This window comes from Lithobates pipiens, unplaced genomic scaffold (assembly GCF_037356315.1).
Source record: "Lithobates pipiens isolate NorthernLeopardFrog02 unplaced genomic scaffold, aLitPip1_a1.2 Scaffold_8, whole genome shotgun sequence".
Classification (NCBI taxonomy): Eukaryota; Metazoa; Chordata; class Amphibia; order Anura; family Ranidae; genus Lithobates; species Lithobates pipiens.
Window position 1 is genome coordinate 186,467,791 of NW_027507903.1, and position 20,616 is coordinate 186,488,406.

General features: G+C 37.2%; 1 protein-coding gene across 1 annotated transcript in view; it reads left to right on the forward strand.

Moving 5' to 3' along the window:
* TBC1D22A (TBC1 domain family member 22A) overlaps positions 1-20,281 on the forward strand; it is an 839,044-nt gene extending 818,763 nt beyond the window's left edge. The window contains exon 13 of the mRNA XM_077468511.1: positions 15,204-20,281. Within this exon, the coding sequence (XP_077324637.1) occupies positions 15,204-15,332 (129 nt within the window). The 3' untranslated portion in view covers positions 15,333-20,281. The remainder of the gene's footprint in view (positions 1-15,203) is intronic.
* The last annotated feature ends 335 nt before the right edge of the window (positions 20,282-20,616 follow it).

The following is a 20,616-nucleotide window of genomic DNA, read 5'->3' on the forward strand; positions in this document are numbered from 1 at the left end:
CATCCTGAGCTCAGTGGCTTTTTACCTACTAGATTGCCACCACACCGTGCCTCTCCTTCTGCAGGCCAAACGCATTCTGGATTCTTCCCGTAGAACAAGAGTGCCTCTGTGAAGAAATGTACTTCCTCTATAAATGGCAACCACAACTGTAGAACTGTAGGTCTGATTAAGCAGACTTCTCAGCAGCGCAAATAACACCCTTCTATAGCTAAACTGGGTTTCCCAGAGCTTTTCTTGCAACGGTTATTGGTAAGTTTTGGTGATCCATCAGAGCAAATATAATCTAAATGTACCTAGTTTGTGGCTGCAGCATAGATTGGTGGCTAGATGTACTGGCATAATCGAATCGCATATCTGCTGGCCACCGAGGAGCAGAGAGTGCACTACAAATACACTTCTACACGGAGCTCCATTCCCCAGATGGAAAGAGAAATACTTATATATTTCTATAGGCATTCGTAAAGCATTGTCATTTTACGCAGCACTTATAAATATTATTCATTCACATTGGTTCCTGTTCTCAAAAAGTGTGGGAGGTAATCTGGATAACTTTGGGAAAACAAGCACACAAGCACAGGGTGAACATGCAAACTTTATGTAGATAGCGTCCTGGCCAATTTTCAAACCAAGACCCAGTGCTTGCTGCATGGCAGAAACATTAACCACTAAGCCACTGTGCTGCACATCCATTTAGGAATTGATCAGTACAGTATATGTCTACCTTTTAAATCAGTGTAGTAGGAAAAAAAAGTGTGAATAAAGATTCAGGATCCACACCCAGCCAAGCTGGCCATAGCAATCTGGGGATATTCAGAAATGCATGCATGAGATGACCATGCCACAATGTCTTTTGGTTCAGTTCCTGTCCTGAAAAGCAATTTTCTGGTTGCATAAGCATTCTTGTTTAGGCAATACAGACAGAACAAGTGTAAGGTTAGCATTTTTTTTTTTGCGAGTTTAGCGCAGGAGAAACATCACTGATCATGCAACGTTTCTTAACCTGCCTGATCATTTTATTTGCTTAGAACAGCTTTTTTGGTTACTCCATCGATATTAGATTGATGGCCTTTGTATATACATGCTGTATCTCCGCTTTGTATCATAGGCTCACAGTGACTGGCTAGGGAACAAACATACTGTGTGATTGTTTCTTTCCCAGTTTTCGGTCAGCCTTTATAGTGTTTGCAGTCTCCAGCTGGCTGTAGACATAAATTGATTTTCAAATCCCCTATCAGTTGAGTTTGTCGAGGGTTATCTTGCGAGTATGGTCTATTGTTTGTTGTTGTTTTTGTAGCTGCTTCAACAACAAGCCAACAACTTTCACAATGAAATAGTTGTGTTGGAATGGCATACAAGATTCTGCTGCAAATGTTAAAAAAATTGAAGATTGTATATAGCATGGACAGTTGTGACAAGTAGATGAATTATTGTCAAGTTGCAAAAAAGCCTTGGACCATATCCTTAGCCTGTGGTCAGTGTCTTCAATTAATCTATGACTATGTCTAGTTTACATTGGATGTGTAAATGTCAATCGGTTTCCTAGCAAATGGCTATTTTATATGGTATGTTGTTATAAATTTACTTTTTTTTTTGTGGGTTTGGTATTAACTTGTCATTACACTTTAGCCTCAGAACTATATTACAAACTACTACTATAGGGCAACATAGCCTCAGCATTCTTTGTGGGTCAGTGCACTTGTTAGAAGGTCTATGTATGTGTTAGAACAGTATGAAGTTATGCTGTTACTAATTAGCTGTCAGCATTAAAATTCTAATTTACTGAATTAAACTGCATATATCAACAGGCAGCAGCATGTAATTAGTATGTTTTATGGGTATGAAACAGCAATAGGAGCTGACAGATTTAGAAAGCATTTATACATGTCAGGATTTGCAAATCTTATTAAGAATTTAAAAATTGTGGCCTGATAAATATCCTAGAATAAATCAGAGCAATGCACTTGCAAATGTAGGAAGGAACTAGTTTACCTTAATGTTATATTGCAGACAGTTTGTTGCAGTTTCTGCCAAAACCAGTTTTTCCTCTTTGTTTAAAAACGTTAGGCTCAGTTCACACCTATGTGTTTTTTTAACCCCTTGCCTACCAGGCACTTACACCCCCTTCCTGCCCAAGCCATTTTTTAGCTTTCAGCACTGTCACACTTTGAATGACAATTGCGCAGCCATGCTACACTGTACCCAAACAAATTTTTTATACTTTTATTCACACAAATAGAGCTTTCTTTTGGTGGTATTTAATCACTGCTGGGTTTATTTTTTACAAAAAAAAAAAAAATTGAAAAAAAATACTTTATTTTATGTCAGTAAATTTTGTAACTAAGTAATTTTTTTGCCTTGATGTGCGCTGATGAGGCGGCACTAATAGGCTGAACTGGTGGGCACTGGTGAGGCGGCACTTATGGGCACTGATTTGGTGGCACTGGTGAGGCACTAATATGCCACACTTATTGGCACTGATAGGGGCACTGATAGGCAGCCCTGGTGGTCACGGATAGGCATACTTATAAGCATTGATGGGTGGCACCGATTGCCAGCACTGACTGGCACTGCTAATGGGCATTGATTGGTGGCACTTGTGGGCAGTGGTGGGCACTGCTTGCTGGCAATGTTGGGCACTGATTGGTGACAGTGTATTGCACTATTATAATCAGGGCTGTGATGATCAATGTCCTGATTACATTCCTACATGTCCCCCTGTGAGGAGATGCCACTGATCGGCTCTCCTCTCCTCACACTCTGTCAGTGTAAGGTCAAGAAACCAGATTATCGGCATTTCCTTGTTTACATGTGACCGGCTGTGATTGGACACAGCCGATCACATGGTTAAAGAGCCACGGATGCTGCTCTTTACAGAGATGGGGGTTGTGCCATGTCCTAGCAACATGGCGCGATCGCCTCGCTGAACACCCCCGTGGCGTGTGAGAGCTGACATTCTGGGGTGCCGTCATATGACATCATCCCAGCTGCAGCACCCCGCCATCATTTGACGGCATGGGCGGGCAGCAAACAGAAACGCACTACAGTCAATTTAACATGGTTTCCTATGGGACACATTCACATATTTATTTATTTTTTTTACAACTGCTGTGTTTTTGAAAAGGGTCAGGTACTTCTTTAAAAGCAAAACGTTGCATTTTTGGTTCAATAGACTACAATGGAGAAGCTGCAGAAAAGAATGTTGTGCATTTCTGCTGCAATTGTACCAAAATTTTACTGTGATTTGTGTCTTTTAATCCACCCAACAACAAATTGCCCAACAAAAAAATGCATAAAAATGCAAAATGCGCAAAAAATGCATCAAAAACATGTGCAAAAAATGCACAGCAAAAAGCACTGCAAAAGCAAACTACATATGTATGAACCAAGCCTTACCTAGGTTTGCTTGACTTATCTAACATTGATCATTCATTTGCACCACACATTTGAGACCGCTGTAAGTTTCTCCAGTGGCAGGAGCAAGGGGTAAATCTTTGCCAACAATATAGATATTTTTGGCTTGAAATCCTTTTTTTGCCAGGATGTCTGATATGCAGCAAAATAAATATATGGGGAGCAAGCAGGGCCAAGTTACAGGTGTCCTCCATAAGGAGCAAAGTGTAAGTCATTTGCAAAATTACAGAAGAAATCCATCAATTATCAAGTGTAAAATGTTTATGACCTCCATGTTTTCTTTAATGTGATTCAGCTCTTGTAACATGGACCAGAGCACAGAAGTACAGTTGGTTCAATGCTTGTACATGTTATTTTATAAGCTAAAACTAAAAAAAAACAAAATGTAAAAATAAAATCGACAATATTTTCTACTTCCGGTTAAAAAAATATCCAATAAAAAAAAAGATCTTTGTAAATTTAGGGAAAATGCATTCAAATATATGTCTGTGGTAAAAAAAAAATCCCAATAAGTGTATATTAATTAATTTGTGCAAAAGTTGCACTATACTGTAATAGCAGTGATTAGCAACTTATAGTGGAACTGTGATAGAGTTGCGGGCAATCAGGCGCTAACAGACACTATCTGGGAGGGTCACTAACGGACACTGATGTCGCTAGTGACACTAATATTGTGATCAGTAATAATACTGTACACTGACACTGTACTAATGACACTGGCTGGAAGGGGTTAACTGTGCCTAACAAACAGGATTTCTGCCCACCCTACTGACTGGCTGATGAATTTGTGTTTTACAAAGTATTGTAGGTCTTTATATGTCAGGACAAGCTCATAGGCCTCTAACTGCTTTTGAGGGACTGGGAAGTCTCTCTCAGATCCCTTATCACATGCTGTCCTTGAGTTATAAAGAAATCCTTTCCCATACACACAGTGCATTGCCCACTTATACAAAGCTGTGGTCTAGGGAATTGGGACACCTCATTTACCCTTACGCACAAATCTTCGATCTCCTGCTATGCGCAAGAGAAAAATGATGACCTCCACCGATACATGTTGGTGCTGTCACAGAGAGAGAGGAAAATATTTACATGTTTGGTGGGGATGTGCCTGACTGTCCCTTTTGGAAACAGATTTTTCAGATCTACAATTAGATTTGTGATGAATCTCTCATCCGCTCCTCCCCCCTTTATCTATCCTCCCAAATCCCAGAAAACAAATCTCCTCAGATTTTTTTTTGTTTCGGCTGCACGCCAGCTTATTATTACTACATTTTGGAAAACCGATGTTACCCCCCCCCTTCTAAACATGTTGGTAGATACCCTTAACAACTTCATGTTTATGGAAGAGACACAGGCAAGGGAAATGGACATATGGGAAATACATAACCAGTTGTGTTATGTGTGGCTCCATTATTGCTCTTCCAATGGCAATGTTTTGACACGATGCTTCTATGGACCTCTCTATACAATATGAACCCATATTCTCCAGAAATATATCAGTTGGGACTGTCCTTTACTGTGATGCTGCAGTCTTTACCTACTTTATGGTTTGTTGATAATGGATGCTGTATCTAACTTTCCATTCCTTTTTTCCTTTCTTTCTACTCTTTCCTCCTCCTGCTCTGTACTCTTTCTCTTCCTTTATTATTTAAGTTTACTCACCTGCCATTACATCGACTTATGTTGTCAATTATGGCGCTTATGCCGCCATTTTGACATGTTACCCCTTTTTTCTTCCCCTTTTTCTATTTGCTGTACCCCTTAATGTGATGATTTCGCAAAACTTGAAAATCAGTGAATAAAATATATGTTCAACCTAAATGTGTATCTACTTTAATGAGTGTAATGTATGCTGCTTTAACAGATCTAGCTGTTATTTCTCCCTGAAACAGCCAGATCGCTTATCTGTGTAAAGAGCCCTATGTGTATGTAAACACAGGACTCTGTGCTGTGTTGGCTATAGCCAATAAATAGGTCTCAGCCATAAATCATTGGCCAAGACATGTTTAAAAAAAATACCACTGTAGCCAGTGACAATGTGGATTAGGGGGTGTGCACATGCGCACCCCTAACCTAGAGCAGGCTGAATGACCTACATGATCCAGCTTGCCCCCAGTAATGTACTGTGGGCAGACAGGAAATAGTTAAAACACCTCTAGAAACTCAAATCTGTAAGAATTTTTAATGCTTTTATTATCTTGTTATATATCAAGGGGCATTTTTATACAAAGGTGTAACTTTTTGGTTTGAATATTTATACATCAGTGACATCTGGTCATGAAGATGACCTAACTCAAAATGCTAGACAAATTATGATGTTTTTTTCTGCATCACTGGGATCCTCTAAAGGAGATAAGATGAGTGCAGTATGTACAACTTACCTGCATCTTTTAAGTAGAGGTAAGGTAAGTTAGCCATACCCCTGCCATGTTAAATGGATAATCAAGTCCATTGCACGCTTCTATACCAGATTGAAATGAATCAAGCATACAGTACAGAAGTAGAAGACCCACTGTTATTAACAAGCAAGTGGTTATAATTCAAGATTATATGTCGCCATGCATAATTTGCCCCAAAATATATTTTATTTTTTTAGTTAAAGGAAGGTTATTTTATTATATACAAGCAATCTTGTTATCAACCTGTACAGAATGCCAAGAATTATCCAACTATTGGTTTAAAAATGATTTAATAAAATGAATTTATGTGAATATATGCATAATCTGTCAGATATTGCCATCACAATGGAAGCCCAAATCTGTTGCAGAGCAACCGGAAGAATACTGAGGGCCCAGTATATCAGGCAGACAGTCAGTGTTGCTACATTGTTTCATAATATTAAACACGCTTGCATTCTTTTCACATCTTCTTATTCTGTAAATATGGAAAAGTCAGATGAAGTTGGGTTTCACTTTTTTCTAAGCTAGTATACCGGGGTGCTTAAATTGTGGAGGAAGGCATTTGGTAGTATATATTCTACATTTGTAAGCCTTCTAAGGCATGCAGAGATGAGTAAAACTGTTAACATCATCAGATGGCTCAATGATCAAAGCACACAAGAGTCACTCTACTGTTACTGTTTTTGAATCACAAGTATGTGAAGTCCGGAGAATGCTAAGATTTCAATCTGATTGTTGCTTTACTAAGGTTAGTAGGTCCTGCCAAAGAGATTTCTTTGTCTTTCGCCCTGTCTATAATTGTGGTGGCTGTAAAAGCAGACCTAAATGTACTTAGCGGATTTTATTTTCAGGCTACAGCCTTACTATCTGTGGAGGTCAAACAAATAGAATTTTCATCTCTTTAACATTTTATAAGACAGGGGTCTGGACAGTTTCATTCACCCTTTATCTACTGAACTTGGATCCCTAAATTAGATTTTGAAATTGAGTGTGTAGCTTAGTCAGTAAGTTACCATAATGCTGGAGCACTGCATTCAACCCTAGAACTACAGAGGTCATAGCAATATAAAGCAAAATGAATTGAAAAAGAAACTCTGAAAAGGAGAAAAGTTATTTCTTTTTAGGTTTTAGCAAAGTAAGCATACATCTTAGAAATCATTCAACCACACTACTGATTTATACTTTAAATGAAAGCCCTAACAGCATGCTGCATAAAGGTAATATCTTTGGTAGATGGGTCTTATGACATTTTACATTTAAACAGTATTATGACATTTGACAATGTCCCCTTTTAGAAAATATTTCTATGTATTATGAAATATATTTCATTTATAGACATTTGAGTAATGCTTTTACAGTATTTATAATGTCAAGGAGGAGGGCATATCTACAGGAGTTAAGCAGTGAGAGCTTTGTGTCACTTTTTAGTTAACTGTGGATCGTCATTGACAGTTGGATGTGCTGGTACAATTCAACTAATGGTTAGTGTTTTTGTTAAGATGCGTGATTTCTGCTTGTAGAAGAAGGGGCAGGAACAGATACTTTAACAGCTTTTAGATAACAGTAGCAATTCAGAATTATAAACAAAGGTGATACTGTGTAAATTACAAAAGTCATTAAACATAAGCTGTGGCAAATATCTGTATAGGATAATATTAAATCAATACATCACATGCCTTGCATGAAAAATTATGAATACAACAAATATAAACTAGTGATAAAGTAAAATACAAACTGGTTATAAATTAATAAAAGTTAATGCAACATGATCTAAAAGTCCAACACCATATGAAGAACCCAAGCTGTATCATAAAAGATCTCTGTGTGTCTTAGTGCCAGTTATTGAAGAAAAACATCCCACACCGGGCCCCCAATGACGTGATTTATGTCAAAGCATGAATAGTGCGTATCCAGAAGCTGTGACGTCACCACGTCCCCCACTGAGCTATGAATAAGCCTCATGATGGGGCGTTTGCCAATAAAGATGCCTTTTTTGATGTGAGACCCTCAATCTTGAGCAGAGCCAGCACCTGTGAATTCCATTAGGGTGAGCACTTTATTGTGGATTTGGGAGATTGGAGCTGTAATCTCTGTGTTTATGACCACATCCAACAATTTGCCACATTGCATTGTGAGGTTTGGAGTTCTGGCTGAGGCAGATTGCCTACATTTTTTCTAAGTGCTTTTTATTCGAATAAAGCATCCCGATGTGAATGTACAATGTATATGTAAAGTGCTGCGTAAATTGATAGCGCTATATAAGTACCTCAAAAAATAATAATTATCCTCAAAGAATTTTATACTATGCGAGCCTGGTGCTCTGTCTTTTCTAAATTCCTGGGGACCATCAACAGTGGAAAACCTGCATGAGGTGGTCCAAGGGCAGACTCTTGATTCCAGCAATAAGAGAGTCACACGTCCTCTTGTAATTTGATTTGTTTTTCTTCAGTAAGTGGCGCTATGACACATCTTTTAAGATACAGCTTGGATTCTTCATATGGTGTTGGACTTCTATATTACCTTGTATGAACTTTTATTATTTTTTCACTAACTAATTTATCACCAGTTTGTATTTTAATTTATTACAAGTTTATATTTGTTTTATTCAGAGCAATTCAGAATTACTTCTGCCCATAAAATGTATGGAAAAGGTCAGCTGCAGTGTCTGTTTGTACCATAGACCTGAGTCCATCTTATGCCAATAGGCAGCTGTTTTTTTTTTTTTTTAATGCAATCATTATGGAGGTGCATGGGACTCACATGGGCCTTAACCACTTCTGCCCTGGAAGGATTTACCCCCTTCCTGGCCCTGCCATTTTTAGAGTTATTTTAGCTGACATTTGTGCGGTCATGCAACGCTTTCCCGAAATAAAATTGTGCTTTTTTTTTCCACACAAATAGAGCTTTCTTTTGATGGTATTTGATCGCCTCTACTTGTCTATTTTTTTGTTTAAAAAATAAAATAAATTTTTTTAAAAAAAATATTTTTTATATTCTGCTTTAAAAAAATCTAATTTCTTTATCAAATTAGGCTAACTTGTATAATGCTACATATTTTGGTTTAAAAAAAACCCAATAAGCCTATACTGATTGGTTTGCACAAAAGTTTACCCATGCAAACATGACCCTTCCAAAGTATGCTGAACTTGTATAGTAAACATTGGCTTTATAAGTATTGCTATCACTGTTGCTGCAGCCAGTACCTGCCGACTAGTGTGAGACAATAATGTAGTTATATAATGCCATTGCATTTTTGCTCATAACCTGGTGAATTTTCTAGTTTACAGCTGAGTGTAAGCAAAAAGTGAATAGAATGCGACATCTGATCACTGTAACACATAAATCAATGTAAATTAATTATGCTTACAGTTCAAAATAAAGCTACAAGTATAACAGCCTGAAGCAAGTTACAGATGTTTTTATGTCTTGCCATGTCTGTCAGCTCATATTTGTGTTTTGGAGGGTTTTTTTTTTCCATTATTCATTCATTTCCAGTCTCGTCAAAACTACAGTTTTTAAGCAAATGCAAATTCTTTGGTATTAGAAAAAAAGTTTATTCAACCACTTCAGCCCCGGAAAGTTTTCCCCGATACGGCACTGCGTTGCTTTAACTGACAAATGTACGGTCGTGCGACGCTGTACCCAAATAAAATTGATGTACTTTTTTTTAGTGGTATTTGATCACCTCTGCGGTTTTTATTTTTTGCACTATAAACAAAAAAAGACCGACAATTTTGAAGAGAAAACGATTTTTTACTTTTTACCATAATCTCCCCCAATTTTACATTTTTTTTATCGTTTCTTCATCAGTTTAGGCCAAAATGTATTCTTCTACATATTTTTGGTAAAAACAAAATGGCAATCAGCGTATATTGATTGGTTTACACAAAAATTATAGCGTCTACAAAATAGGGGATGGATTTATAGCATTTTTGTTTGTTTTACTAGTGATGGTGGTGATCAGCGATTTTTAGCAGGACTGCAACATTTCAGAGGACTGATCGTACATTTTTGAAACTTTTTTGCGATCATTGACATTTATACAGCGATCAGAGCTAAAAATAGCACTGATTACTGTATAAATGTCATTGGCAGGGAAGGGGTTAACACTAGGGGGCGATCAAGAGGTTAAATGTGTTCCTTCATGAGTGTTTCTAATTTTGGCCGGATGGGACTGACTGGTATCGCTCTGATATCGCTGTTCCCAATTACTAGGAACAGCAGATCTGCTTCTCCTCTCCTGTCAGAACAGAGATTTGTGTGTTTGATCCCCGTTCTGGCTCTCGTGCCCATGATCACAGGTGGCTGGCGGACATTGCGGGTGCCAGTCACGTGCATCGGGTCTCTCACTGTGCAGCAGGCATGCACGCGCCTACTATGGCTCTTAAAGGAGCCAACATTAAGGTACAGCAATTCGCGGGAACAAGCCCCTTTGCGACTGTAAATGTGCGTGAGCTGGTCGGCAAGTGGTTAAAATATTTTACCGCAGAAAGTGATTTAGGCTGCCTTTCTGGTGACAATTCTATTTTAAAGGAAACATGTCCCAAACAAATAATGGAGACAATCATTGCTACCCTCTTTCTGGAAATGCTAGTTGCTTGATTTTCATAATTACTCTTTAAGTATTTCCTAATTTACACATTTGCTCTGAGTCACTTATGGAAGTAACTTTGGGTGAAAAAAAACAGTATGAAAAGTAAGAGCGTGAAGAAAGGAAAATGAAGGAGAGGGTCCAGAAAATCCCTGTATAGTGCAGTAGTTTAAGGTAATAGCTCTCAATAAACAATTCAGGTGGAATAATCTACTTACATTTGGTTGAAATGTGATCAACCAAATTAATGTTCCAAATCCAAAAACTGTTTTTGGAGCATATATCTGTCTCCATGCAAAACTTTAGTCAAGGTCTGTTGCTATCAATGCTGTGGGGTAATCCAAACATTGATGCCTCTAGTTTTGGTTTGGATGGGAGGAAAAAACCTCAGAGAGAATTTAAATGCAGATTCGCCTGATTAGAAAAGGATATCCAAAATATGAAGCTTCAATTAAAATGTTTCTTTATTACGGTAACTTATTTTGACACTAATGCTCTGCTAGCCAGCTAAAATTGGAGTTGTGACACATCAAATCTGAAGGAACCATTCATTTGCTATTAAGTTTATTGGAGTTGATTTACTAAAACTGAAGAGTACAAAATCTGGTGCAGCTGTGCATGGTAGCCAATCAGCTTGTTTAATTAGCCTTTGACAAAAAAAACTGGAAACTGATTGGTTTCTATGCAAAGCTGCACTGGATTTTGCACTTTCCAGTTTTTGTAAATCAACCCCACCGTGTAACAAACAATTTTAACCAGTCTGACACTAAGGTGGTTTTCAGGCGTTTTAGCGCTAGAAATAGCGTCTAAAAAGCACCTGTAAACTGCCTCCCGTTCTGTGCAATGAGTGCGTTCACACTTGGGCGGTGTGCTTGTAGGACGTTAGGAAAAGTCCCACAAGCAACATCTTTGGGGCAGCTTGGGAGCCCTATAAATAGCACTCCCACAACACCCCTGCCCATTGAAATGAATGACCAGCGCTTCCAACGCACCTTAACCACTTAAGGACCAGGCCTATTTTTCAAACTTGTTTACAAGTTAAAATATTTTTTTTCGCTAGAAAATAACGTCCTCCTTCCCCCTTAGGTATAATTTTGCAATTTATTTATTTTTTGGTTTACATTTTTTTACTGTAAATATTTAAGTTTATTATTGTTCTTTTTATTTTTGTTTTGTTCTTGAATTTTTTTGTGACGCATTTGTTTTTTTCTAAATTAGAGAAAAATGCGTATGTCTTTTAAAAAAAACTTCACAACTTCAGTTGACTGTAAAAAAATAAATGAATGCACATTTTTTTGCAGGTAAAAAAGAAAGTACATTTATTATTTTTTGTTGCGTGAGCCTGTAAAGCATGCATCAGCTGGTGCTATGCAGGTCTCTGCAGATCTGTCTGTGTATCAGCTTGCTCCAACCTTATGAGGAAGCCAATACATGCTGACTGGAAGTATGAATGAAGCGCCATGGTAATTCATTATAAATTACAAGCCGAAAGCTGCAAAGGCTGCTGGACCTTGTAGTTTTTCATTCACAAGACTCTGTGATTGAGTGACGCAGCCAAGTGGGCGGAATCCCGCTCTGCCGTGTTTTTTTTTTTTAAATGTGACAGCAAGCGGGGAGGGAGAGGATCCCCGCTAGCTATCAGAATGAGGAGCAGGGGGGACAGGTCCATTTTTTACATGTTACACCCTGAATATGGGTATAACTTGTAACATGTTATAAAAGGTGAACTTATCATTTCACCATGCTTTGTAATAGAAACATCATTTTAGTGTAATTTTTTTTTATAAACTACATCATTTTATAGTAAAATATGTATTTTTTTTATATTGAACATTACAGTAAGGCTGGGTTCACACTGATGGAATTTTTCCCCCCGCATCCAATTCCTATGACAGGAGAGTGTGACCGGCTCTCAATGGAGCTGGTTCACACATCTCCAGGGTGGCCATGGAGCGTATTGCACAGTGGTCCTGTGCCTCTTTGGCTCTGTTTCAGATCCAAATTCATGCCTGAATCGTCCCTGAAAGGGAGAATAGAGATGCCCTGGACCCCTGCTGTGAGCCGCGACCAAACACAATGTGAACCTATAGATTGTATAGAAAAGAAACTAATTTTTTTTTAACTTAATATTGCCAAGAGAAAGCTAGGCATTAACACACTGACAACAAAAGAGTACTGCTATCCCTGTTGGGACACTTCCTCAATGTGCCAATTCTGACATTTCTCTCCTACATGTAAAAATTATCTTTTTTTTGCTAGAAAAATACTAAGCACCACCAAACATTATATATCTTTTTTTAGCAGAGACCCTGGAGAATAAAATGGCAGTTATTGCAATTTTTTTGCCACACAGTATTTGCACAGCAATTTTTTAAATGCAATTTTTTGGGAAAAAATACACTTGAATTCATTTTAATGCAATAATACAATGTATAACCCACTATATATATATATATATATATATATATATATATATATATATATATATATATATATATATATATATATATATATAATTCTAAAGATGTTACGCTGAGTAAATAGATACCTAACATGTCACACTTTAAAATTGCTCACACTTGTGGAATAGTGCCAAACTTAAAAATCTCCATAGGCAACACTTTAAAAATGTGTACAGGTTACCAGTTTACAGTTACAGGGAAGTATAGCGCTAGAATTATTGCTCTCACTAATGGTACCGACGATACCTCATATGTGGTGCTAGCGGCATTTAAAATAAAGGATGTGACATATGTATATGGTTGCTTCTGCATGCAGCACCAGGGGGCGCATTACATTTTTTTTTTTTTTGCACTGTCCCTTTCATTTTTTATTATTTTGATCACTTTTATTGCTATTACAAGAAATGTAAACATCCCTTTAAAAGGAAAAATGCACAACAGGTCCTCTTGGAGACATCTGGGGTCAAGAAGACTTCAAATATTTCCTCTATCCTGGAAAGCATGAGATTAAAAAAAAACACTGATCTCTGCTTTCCAGGGAAAAAAATGGCAGTGTTTACATTTGCCAGAGTCGGAAGTGACATCATGACAGTTTCCGGCCCCCAGGATCATAGAGATGGCCAGGAACCAATCCTGTTCATGACCAGTTCTATAGTAACCCAGCAATAGCACGAAAGAGCCTGAAGAGGCGCCGATGGAAGGGGAAGGACATCCCCTCCTGCTGCCTCTAAAAGCAATCCAGCAGTTAATCAGCAGCTAGGATGGCTTTTACAAGAGATGGAATCGCCAGCTGAAAAGATAGATACCGGGATGATGCCTGTAGCTGGAGGCATCATCCCGGTATAACCACTTCCAATCCAGGATGACACATGATGTCCTACAGTCGGGAAGTGGTTAAATATCATCTTAATGACATTGAAACAGAAGCAGTGGGATTGTCCAAAGATTGATGAGAACAATCAACATTCCAAGTTGATGAAAACTGAGCCAGGAAATATGGATCTTTCTATGGAAGTCCTCAAGAGAATATGCCATAGGGTTACTCAGATCACTAGGCTCCCATTACGATAAAACTAAAATATCACTTTTGGGTGATGTGTAAAAGAACTATAATTGTGTTACCCGATTAGCACTACTGCCTTACAGCTCTTTGAACTTCTGTTCCCACCAAGATCTGTGTGGCGCTTGCTTGTTCTGCAGTTTCCTCTCGCATTTCAAATGGACACATTGGTGACTTTTTTTGGTTTCCACCCAAATAGGTCTCAGTGTGTGTGTGTGTGCATTTTTATTACCAAGGTAAGGGCATTTGTATGTGAATTGTGGAAATTAAATTGGTAACTGTTTTTTTTCCCCAAATATGTGCTGCAGCCAAAAGAATCAGAGCTAAGTAATTTATTGATTTAAAATGTGTTGTATAACCTAGTGTCCTATGCTACTTCCCTGTTATGATGATTATTGGCTTCAAGAGTTTGTTGCTGACCCAGAAAAAGAATTGCAGATCAGACGTCCTGATTTTCTTACTTGTTCATTGTTAGTTATTTCTACCTAAAGTGACACTGGAGAAATGAAAAAAATAGAAAATTCTCTATTTTGCCAGTGATGTTCATTTTCCTTACCACTGAATGGTAATCATTTACAAAGATGTTGGCCTCACAAAATATATGCATCTGAATGGGCAAAACTTACTAGGTTATCACTAGCAATAAATGATTTTCCAAGGCTGTAGCTCTGGCTGATGACATATTGTAAAATTAAATACATACACACGCAGAGGGGATTAATTGTTATAGTTTCAGGGTTGATGTATCACATAATATTTATTCCCACAAGTCTATGCCGGCATCCATATTGTTACAAGTGGATGATATTTAATATGTATTATAGATTCTGTTATGTAAAGGGAATATTATTAAGATATTCAAATATATATATATTTTTTTTTCCACAGGGTTTCTTTTTTATGTCTTGTTTGTCATGTTTTTTTTTTTATTGCAAAGCAAACATATTTTATACATACAGAAATATGGTGAAATATTTTCAGATCATTACTATGACAAATTTCACTTCCATATGAACAAATTATTTCTTGGAGTTTTCAGGATAATCTATTTGGCTATAATGTTGTAAATTCAATAAAAGATCATTACACTGCAGTAGTTGTTTTTTTTTGCTTAGGATGCTGTTGAAGGTTTATCCAATTTTAGAGTATTGGCATGTTTGGGTTTATGTACGAACTAAAAATTAGGCATATATCAACACACATGCTAGTTGTGCTCATCCATCAAGGCACTACCTGCGCATATGAAAGATTTTAATATGTACTATTCATTTGTTTTCCAGGGATTATTGATCCTATTGCAGAATTTGCCAACCGCACACTGGGGGAATGAAGATATCAGCGTCCTCCTGGCTGAAGCCTACAGACTAAAGTTTGCTTTTGCAGATGCCCCCAATCACTACAAGAAATGACCTGATTCAGAGCTGGCAACAATTGAAAACCTCCCTCCTTATTAGTGATTTATATGAATATGTACAATATAAATACTTTTTGTGCTTTTTTATTGCAGTGATATCGTTTTCACAAATTCACAAAATAACATGGAATCATATCTACAGAGGCTTAGGTGTAAATTCTGATAGACAAGGCCCATTGTACACATGCCACATACCAAAGAAACTTATTTTTCTGAGAATTTACAGGGTAGAACTAAAGGAAAATGGCATCCTCCCACTTCTGGTCCAATTTATCATGGCAGGTGTTCTGAAAGCTATCTAGATAAGTGCATCAAGTTTGAATTACACTAGTCAGGATTATTCAGATCTTTGTATTTCAAAATTTAGTCATTTGAAAGTGTGAAATGTAAATATAGTAAGCATTAAAATCCTTCTAATATATTACTGACAATGCTGCTTGGAAGTTTCTTTCAGTTACTTTGCCCCAGTACTGCTAAATACTAAGTAAAGAAAGTGTATTTCACTTCTACCCATTTACCCTCAGTTCTATTTGTTAATGTATTTATGGTAGAAACTGAGCTTGTTTCTGTATATGTGGCAAGTTACTATTTGGTATATAGAACTGAAGTCACCATGACATTAAAAAAAAAATAGGCTTGTATTCTTCCCCTGCTATTTTCCACTGACATTTTTAACTTTAATACATTTAGCACAGATAGGACATTTTATTCAGTGGTTTAAATTCAGTTTATCAATTTTTTGTTTGTGATAGTTGACAATTTAGACATATTTAATGCTCCTCCATTCCCTTTTGCTTTTTAACTCATGGCAGTGGATTAAAACCTATAAAATACAACCATGATATATTTTTCTCTACTATTGTCATTGTCATACGGGTTGATTTACTAAAAGCAAATAGGCTGTTAACTTTTTTTTTTAACTTTATATCTTTATTAATTTCTTTTCAATTTAAACAGAAAATAAGACAATAAAGCCCCCCTTTCACTCATCCCTTCCTTCCAATCCCTCCAACATTCTCCCCTCCATTCTACTTACAAGAGTTTTCCTATCTCACTACTAAATGTTTAATAACCCTTCCACTTTTACATATAAATATTTCTATTCATTTTCTCACACCACAATTTCCAGATCTTATCTAATTTTTTAATTCCTCCCTGTCTTATATATATGACCCTTTCCTTAAGAATTACCCCATTCATGTTCTGTGCCCGGTCCCTACTGGAAGGAGGTGTGGAAGACTGCCATTTCTGGGCTTTAAATTTCCTAGCTTGAAAAAGGCACCTTAATATTGCTAATTTGGTGTCTGGCTGTTAACTTTGCAGGAAATTATTCCTTTTAGTGAATATTGACATTCCAAAGAATAACCAATCATGTGCAATATATACTGTCTCCTTGCTTGCACACAATTGGATGATGGAAGTCAGCAGAGCTTTACCACATTCACAAAGGGAACATCTCCTTGCAAAATGATCTATTTGCCTGTAGTAAATCAACCCCAGTAGGTATGATGAGGACAAGCAACCGAGCAAGATCAAGAAGAGTTATACAGTGGGTTTATAAAAGAATCACCCCCTTTAAAATAAGCACCTTTTGTTGCTTTGCAGCCTGAATTCTAACATCCAAGTGAAAGATATAACACCAACATGTCAGAAAAAAATAAATAAAAAACGGAATGACTGAGTTGGAAAAAGGACCACCCCCTTGTGTCAGTATTTTGTTGCACCACTTTTTGCTTTAATTACAGCCTTTATGTCTCTACTACCTTTGCACATCTAGATTTTGCAATATTTACCCACTCTCCTATGGACCAAAGTCTTCAAGTGATTCCACAGATTTTTCAGTGGGGTTTAAGTCTGGGCTCTGACTAGGCCATGCAAGGACAGTCACCTTTTTCTCCTTTAACAACTGTGTGGTCATTTTTGCTGTGTGCTTTGCGTCATTGTCATGTTGGAAGGTAAACGACCTTCCCATTGACAACTTTGTGGCCGACGGCCGAAGATTTTCTAAAGAATTTGATGGTAGTTTGCCCCTATTAATTTTTTTCTTCTATTCTGACAAGTGCTCCAGTCCCTGCTGCAGAGAAACACCCCCCCATAACAAGATATTACCATCTCCATGCTTTGCTGTAGGAAGTGTGTAATTTAGATGGTAAGCTGTATTGGATTTCTATCAGACATATCGTTTGGTGTTGAGGCCAAATAATTAAATTTTACTCTCATCTGACCATGACCTTTTTACATGTGGAATCCGAATCCTCAAGGTGTGTTTTTTGGAAAGCTCAGTCATGAGCCTTTCTTGAGTGTTTTTTTTTTTTTTGCAACCCTCCCATACAAGCCATGTTTGTGGGGAATTTGTGATATTGTTGTCACTTGCACAGAGTGACCACTCTTAAATCCCTGCAACTGCAACAGAGTTGCTATAGGCCTCTAGCCTCTCTGGCCAGTTTCCTTCTGGCTCTTTCATTCAGTTTGGATTGATTATCTAATCCAGGGAGGGTCTGTCTGGTACCAAATACCATCTACTTCTTAATAACAGATTTCACTGTGCTGCTAAGCATTGATAAAGCCTTTGAATTAGTTTTTGTATCCATCTCCTGAAATGCGCCTATCCACAACTTTATCCCAGAGATCTTTTGACAGTGCCTTGCCACCCAAAGTTGATTGTTTTCTTCAGTTGCAGTAGCATGGACTGAAATGCTCCAGGAGAGCTCTTTTCATGCTAAGCTAATAAAAATTACCACAGCTGATCACAGTTGAAAGTCAAATGGCTTTGTGTGCCATTGAGAAGGTGATTAGCTTGACCTGATTGAGTTTACAAGTCATTTTTAGGAGGGGGGTCATCCTATTTCCAACTTGTATCTGTGTTTGAATTTTTATTTATTTTTTTCTGACATGTCATTGGTATATCTTTCACCTGGATGTTATAAGCAAATACAGCTGGATAAAACAAAAACTGTGTCTTCATTTCAGGCTGCAAAGCAACAGAAATTGGATTATTTAAAGGCTGGGATCACACCTATGCGAATTGGATGCGAATCTCCCTGCATTCAATTCACATGACAGGAGATAGTTACTGGCTTTCTATAGAGCTGGTTCACATATCTTCATTGTGGCTGCGGAGGAACTTGCACAGGAGTTCTGTGCGTCTTTGGCTCCACTTCAGGGCCGAATTCAGGCCAGAATTCGGCCCTGATTCGTCCCTGAAATGGAGAACAGGGACGCACTGGGCCCCTGCTGTGAGCCGCAGCTGTCGGAGGTGTGAACCCAGCCTCAAGGGGGGTGATTTTTTTCTATACTCACTGTATGTAAACTTTAGCAATTTACACCAAGCTAGACATTGTAATGCTAGGGTTTGTTTGCTAAAGACCAGAACGTGTTTGCTCAATATGGCACATACCTATTACCACGTAGAAACAAAATGTTTTTATTAACTTGTTTTTTCATAATATTTCTTAGGTGGTTTAAACAAATATTTCTGTTAACTGAAAATCAAACTATTTTGAAATTATATCCTTAACACTATTATGTCTGTAATTTACTTTTATAATTGCAGTATTGAAAACTAAAATGATTAGGGAAATCTTGGAAAATTCATTTTTGTTATATTTTAGTTGATTTCTTTTGTCTTTAAATAGAGCGAAACATTCTCTTGTGGAATACCATGCATGTAGTATCAGAAAGGAGTTGCCACTAAAGCCAAAACTGTGTCTGGCATCTTCACATGTTATCAGCATCTGTTTTTATATTCAGGATTCATCAGAATCCAACCTATTCTAGTTCCTTGTTAGTAAAGAAGGCACTGAGGCATGAAGCAATGTCAATGAACTTTTAGGCCACCTGCTGAAAATTTTCAGTTCCAACCTCTAAAGGGTTGGCTCAGCTGTGTATTCTCTACAAGAACATAGTCACAGTACGGGCAGAGCCATTTCATTATGGTCTGAACTTGACAAAGGTCTTATGTGTACCTTGAAACATAAATTGATAAAGGTATTTTTATAAGTCTGCATGACATATAATAAATAAATCGTAGGCCATCTGGTAGCCTACAGGTTGAACAAAACCTTTTCCATTATCCCTGACAACCTCCACAAGCCGTGTGATATTACCTAATTTAATAAATTGTTTATAACACCAGCACAAATCTCTAACATTTATTTGATTAATTAAAGTTTGCAACTGAGCTAAAGCCTCTATAGTTACTATACTTACAGTATATTGAGCCAGATTACAGTGACCATTTTCAATAATTATTTCCACCGATGAGCATGAAAAAAATGAAATCCAATTATCCCTGCATGTGTCTTAAGCAGTTGTATAGAAACACTTCTATTTTTTGTACTAGTATTATTGTTTATTTAAAATGTAATTATAACTTGTTTGAACATTTTAAATATGATTCATAGGGACTTGTACAAAATAAAAATGAATTCTAAATAAAAAATATTTGTTAGTAATGACAATATGACTTTGACCAAGCAAAGTTGATGTATCTACACTCTTCAAAAACAAAAATGTAAGTGGCTAAGTCAGTTGTGTTAGATCCACAGTATTTAAGTGTGGCTGATTTATGAAAAGTGGAGCCCAGAAAAAGGTGGTAGTTCCCAAAACATTTAACCTGCTTCCATGTTTAACTTTCTAATGTACTTTACAGAAATGTTAACACCAGTTTCATTTGTAAGGGCAGCAAACCTATTATCTTTTCCCTTTATTATTTTTAAACATGAATTCGCTCCAGGATACCGAGAATTAAATGAAGGCAAATGTTTTGCACTGCCTTCTGAGTAGTGTTTTATATTTGAAGTACTTTGTGTGCATGTAAGACATTGATGTTTGCAAAATGAGGACATTTTGTAAAAGTGTTTCGACCATTACCATTCTGATTACAAAAACATAGTCATTGCTAATGTGCGCATTCTTAATAAAAATATAGAGATAAGCAAACAACTGTGATGCCTTCACGTTTTGATTCTAAGATATATTCACACGTTTCCATTAGGCTACTCTGTAAGTCTTCCACGTTTACCTTCAAATGTGCCAAAAACCCCAACAATGATTCTTTATTTTGCCCCCCTTTTAGCCTGTTAAATATGTCAAACATTCTAAATCATTATCATTTTTTGTTTACGTATTCGATAAGTAAAAAAATAATTGTTGATTCTGCCAGAATTCCTGCAAGCTCATAATTTCAAGTGCCTTGCTTCACTGAACTCTCAAGCAGTGTCTGCCTAATTCAGCTTTTTGAACTGCAGAATACCCCCAAATTAAAGAGACGAGTAGAG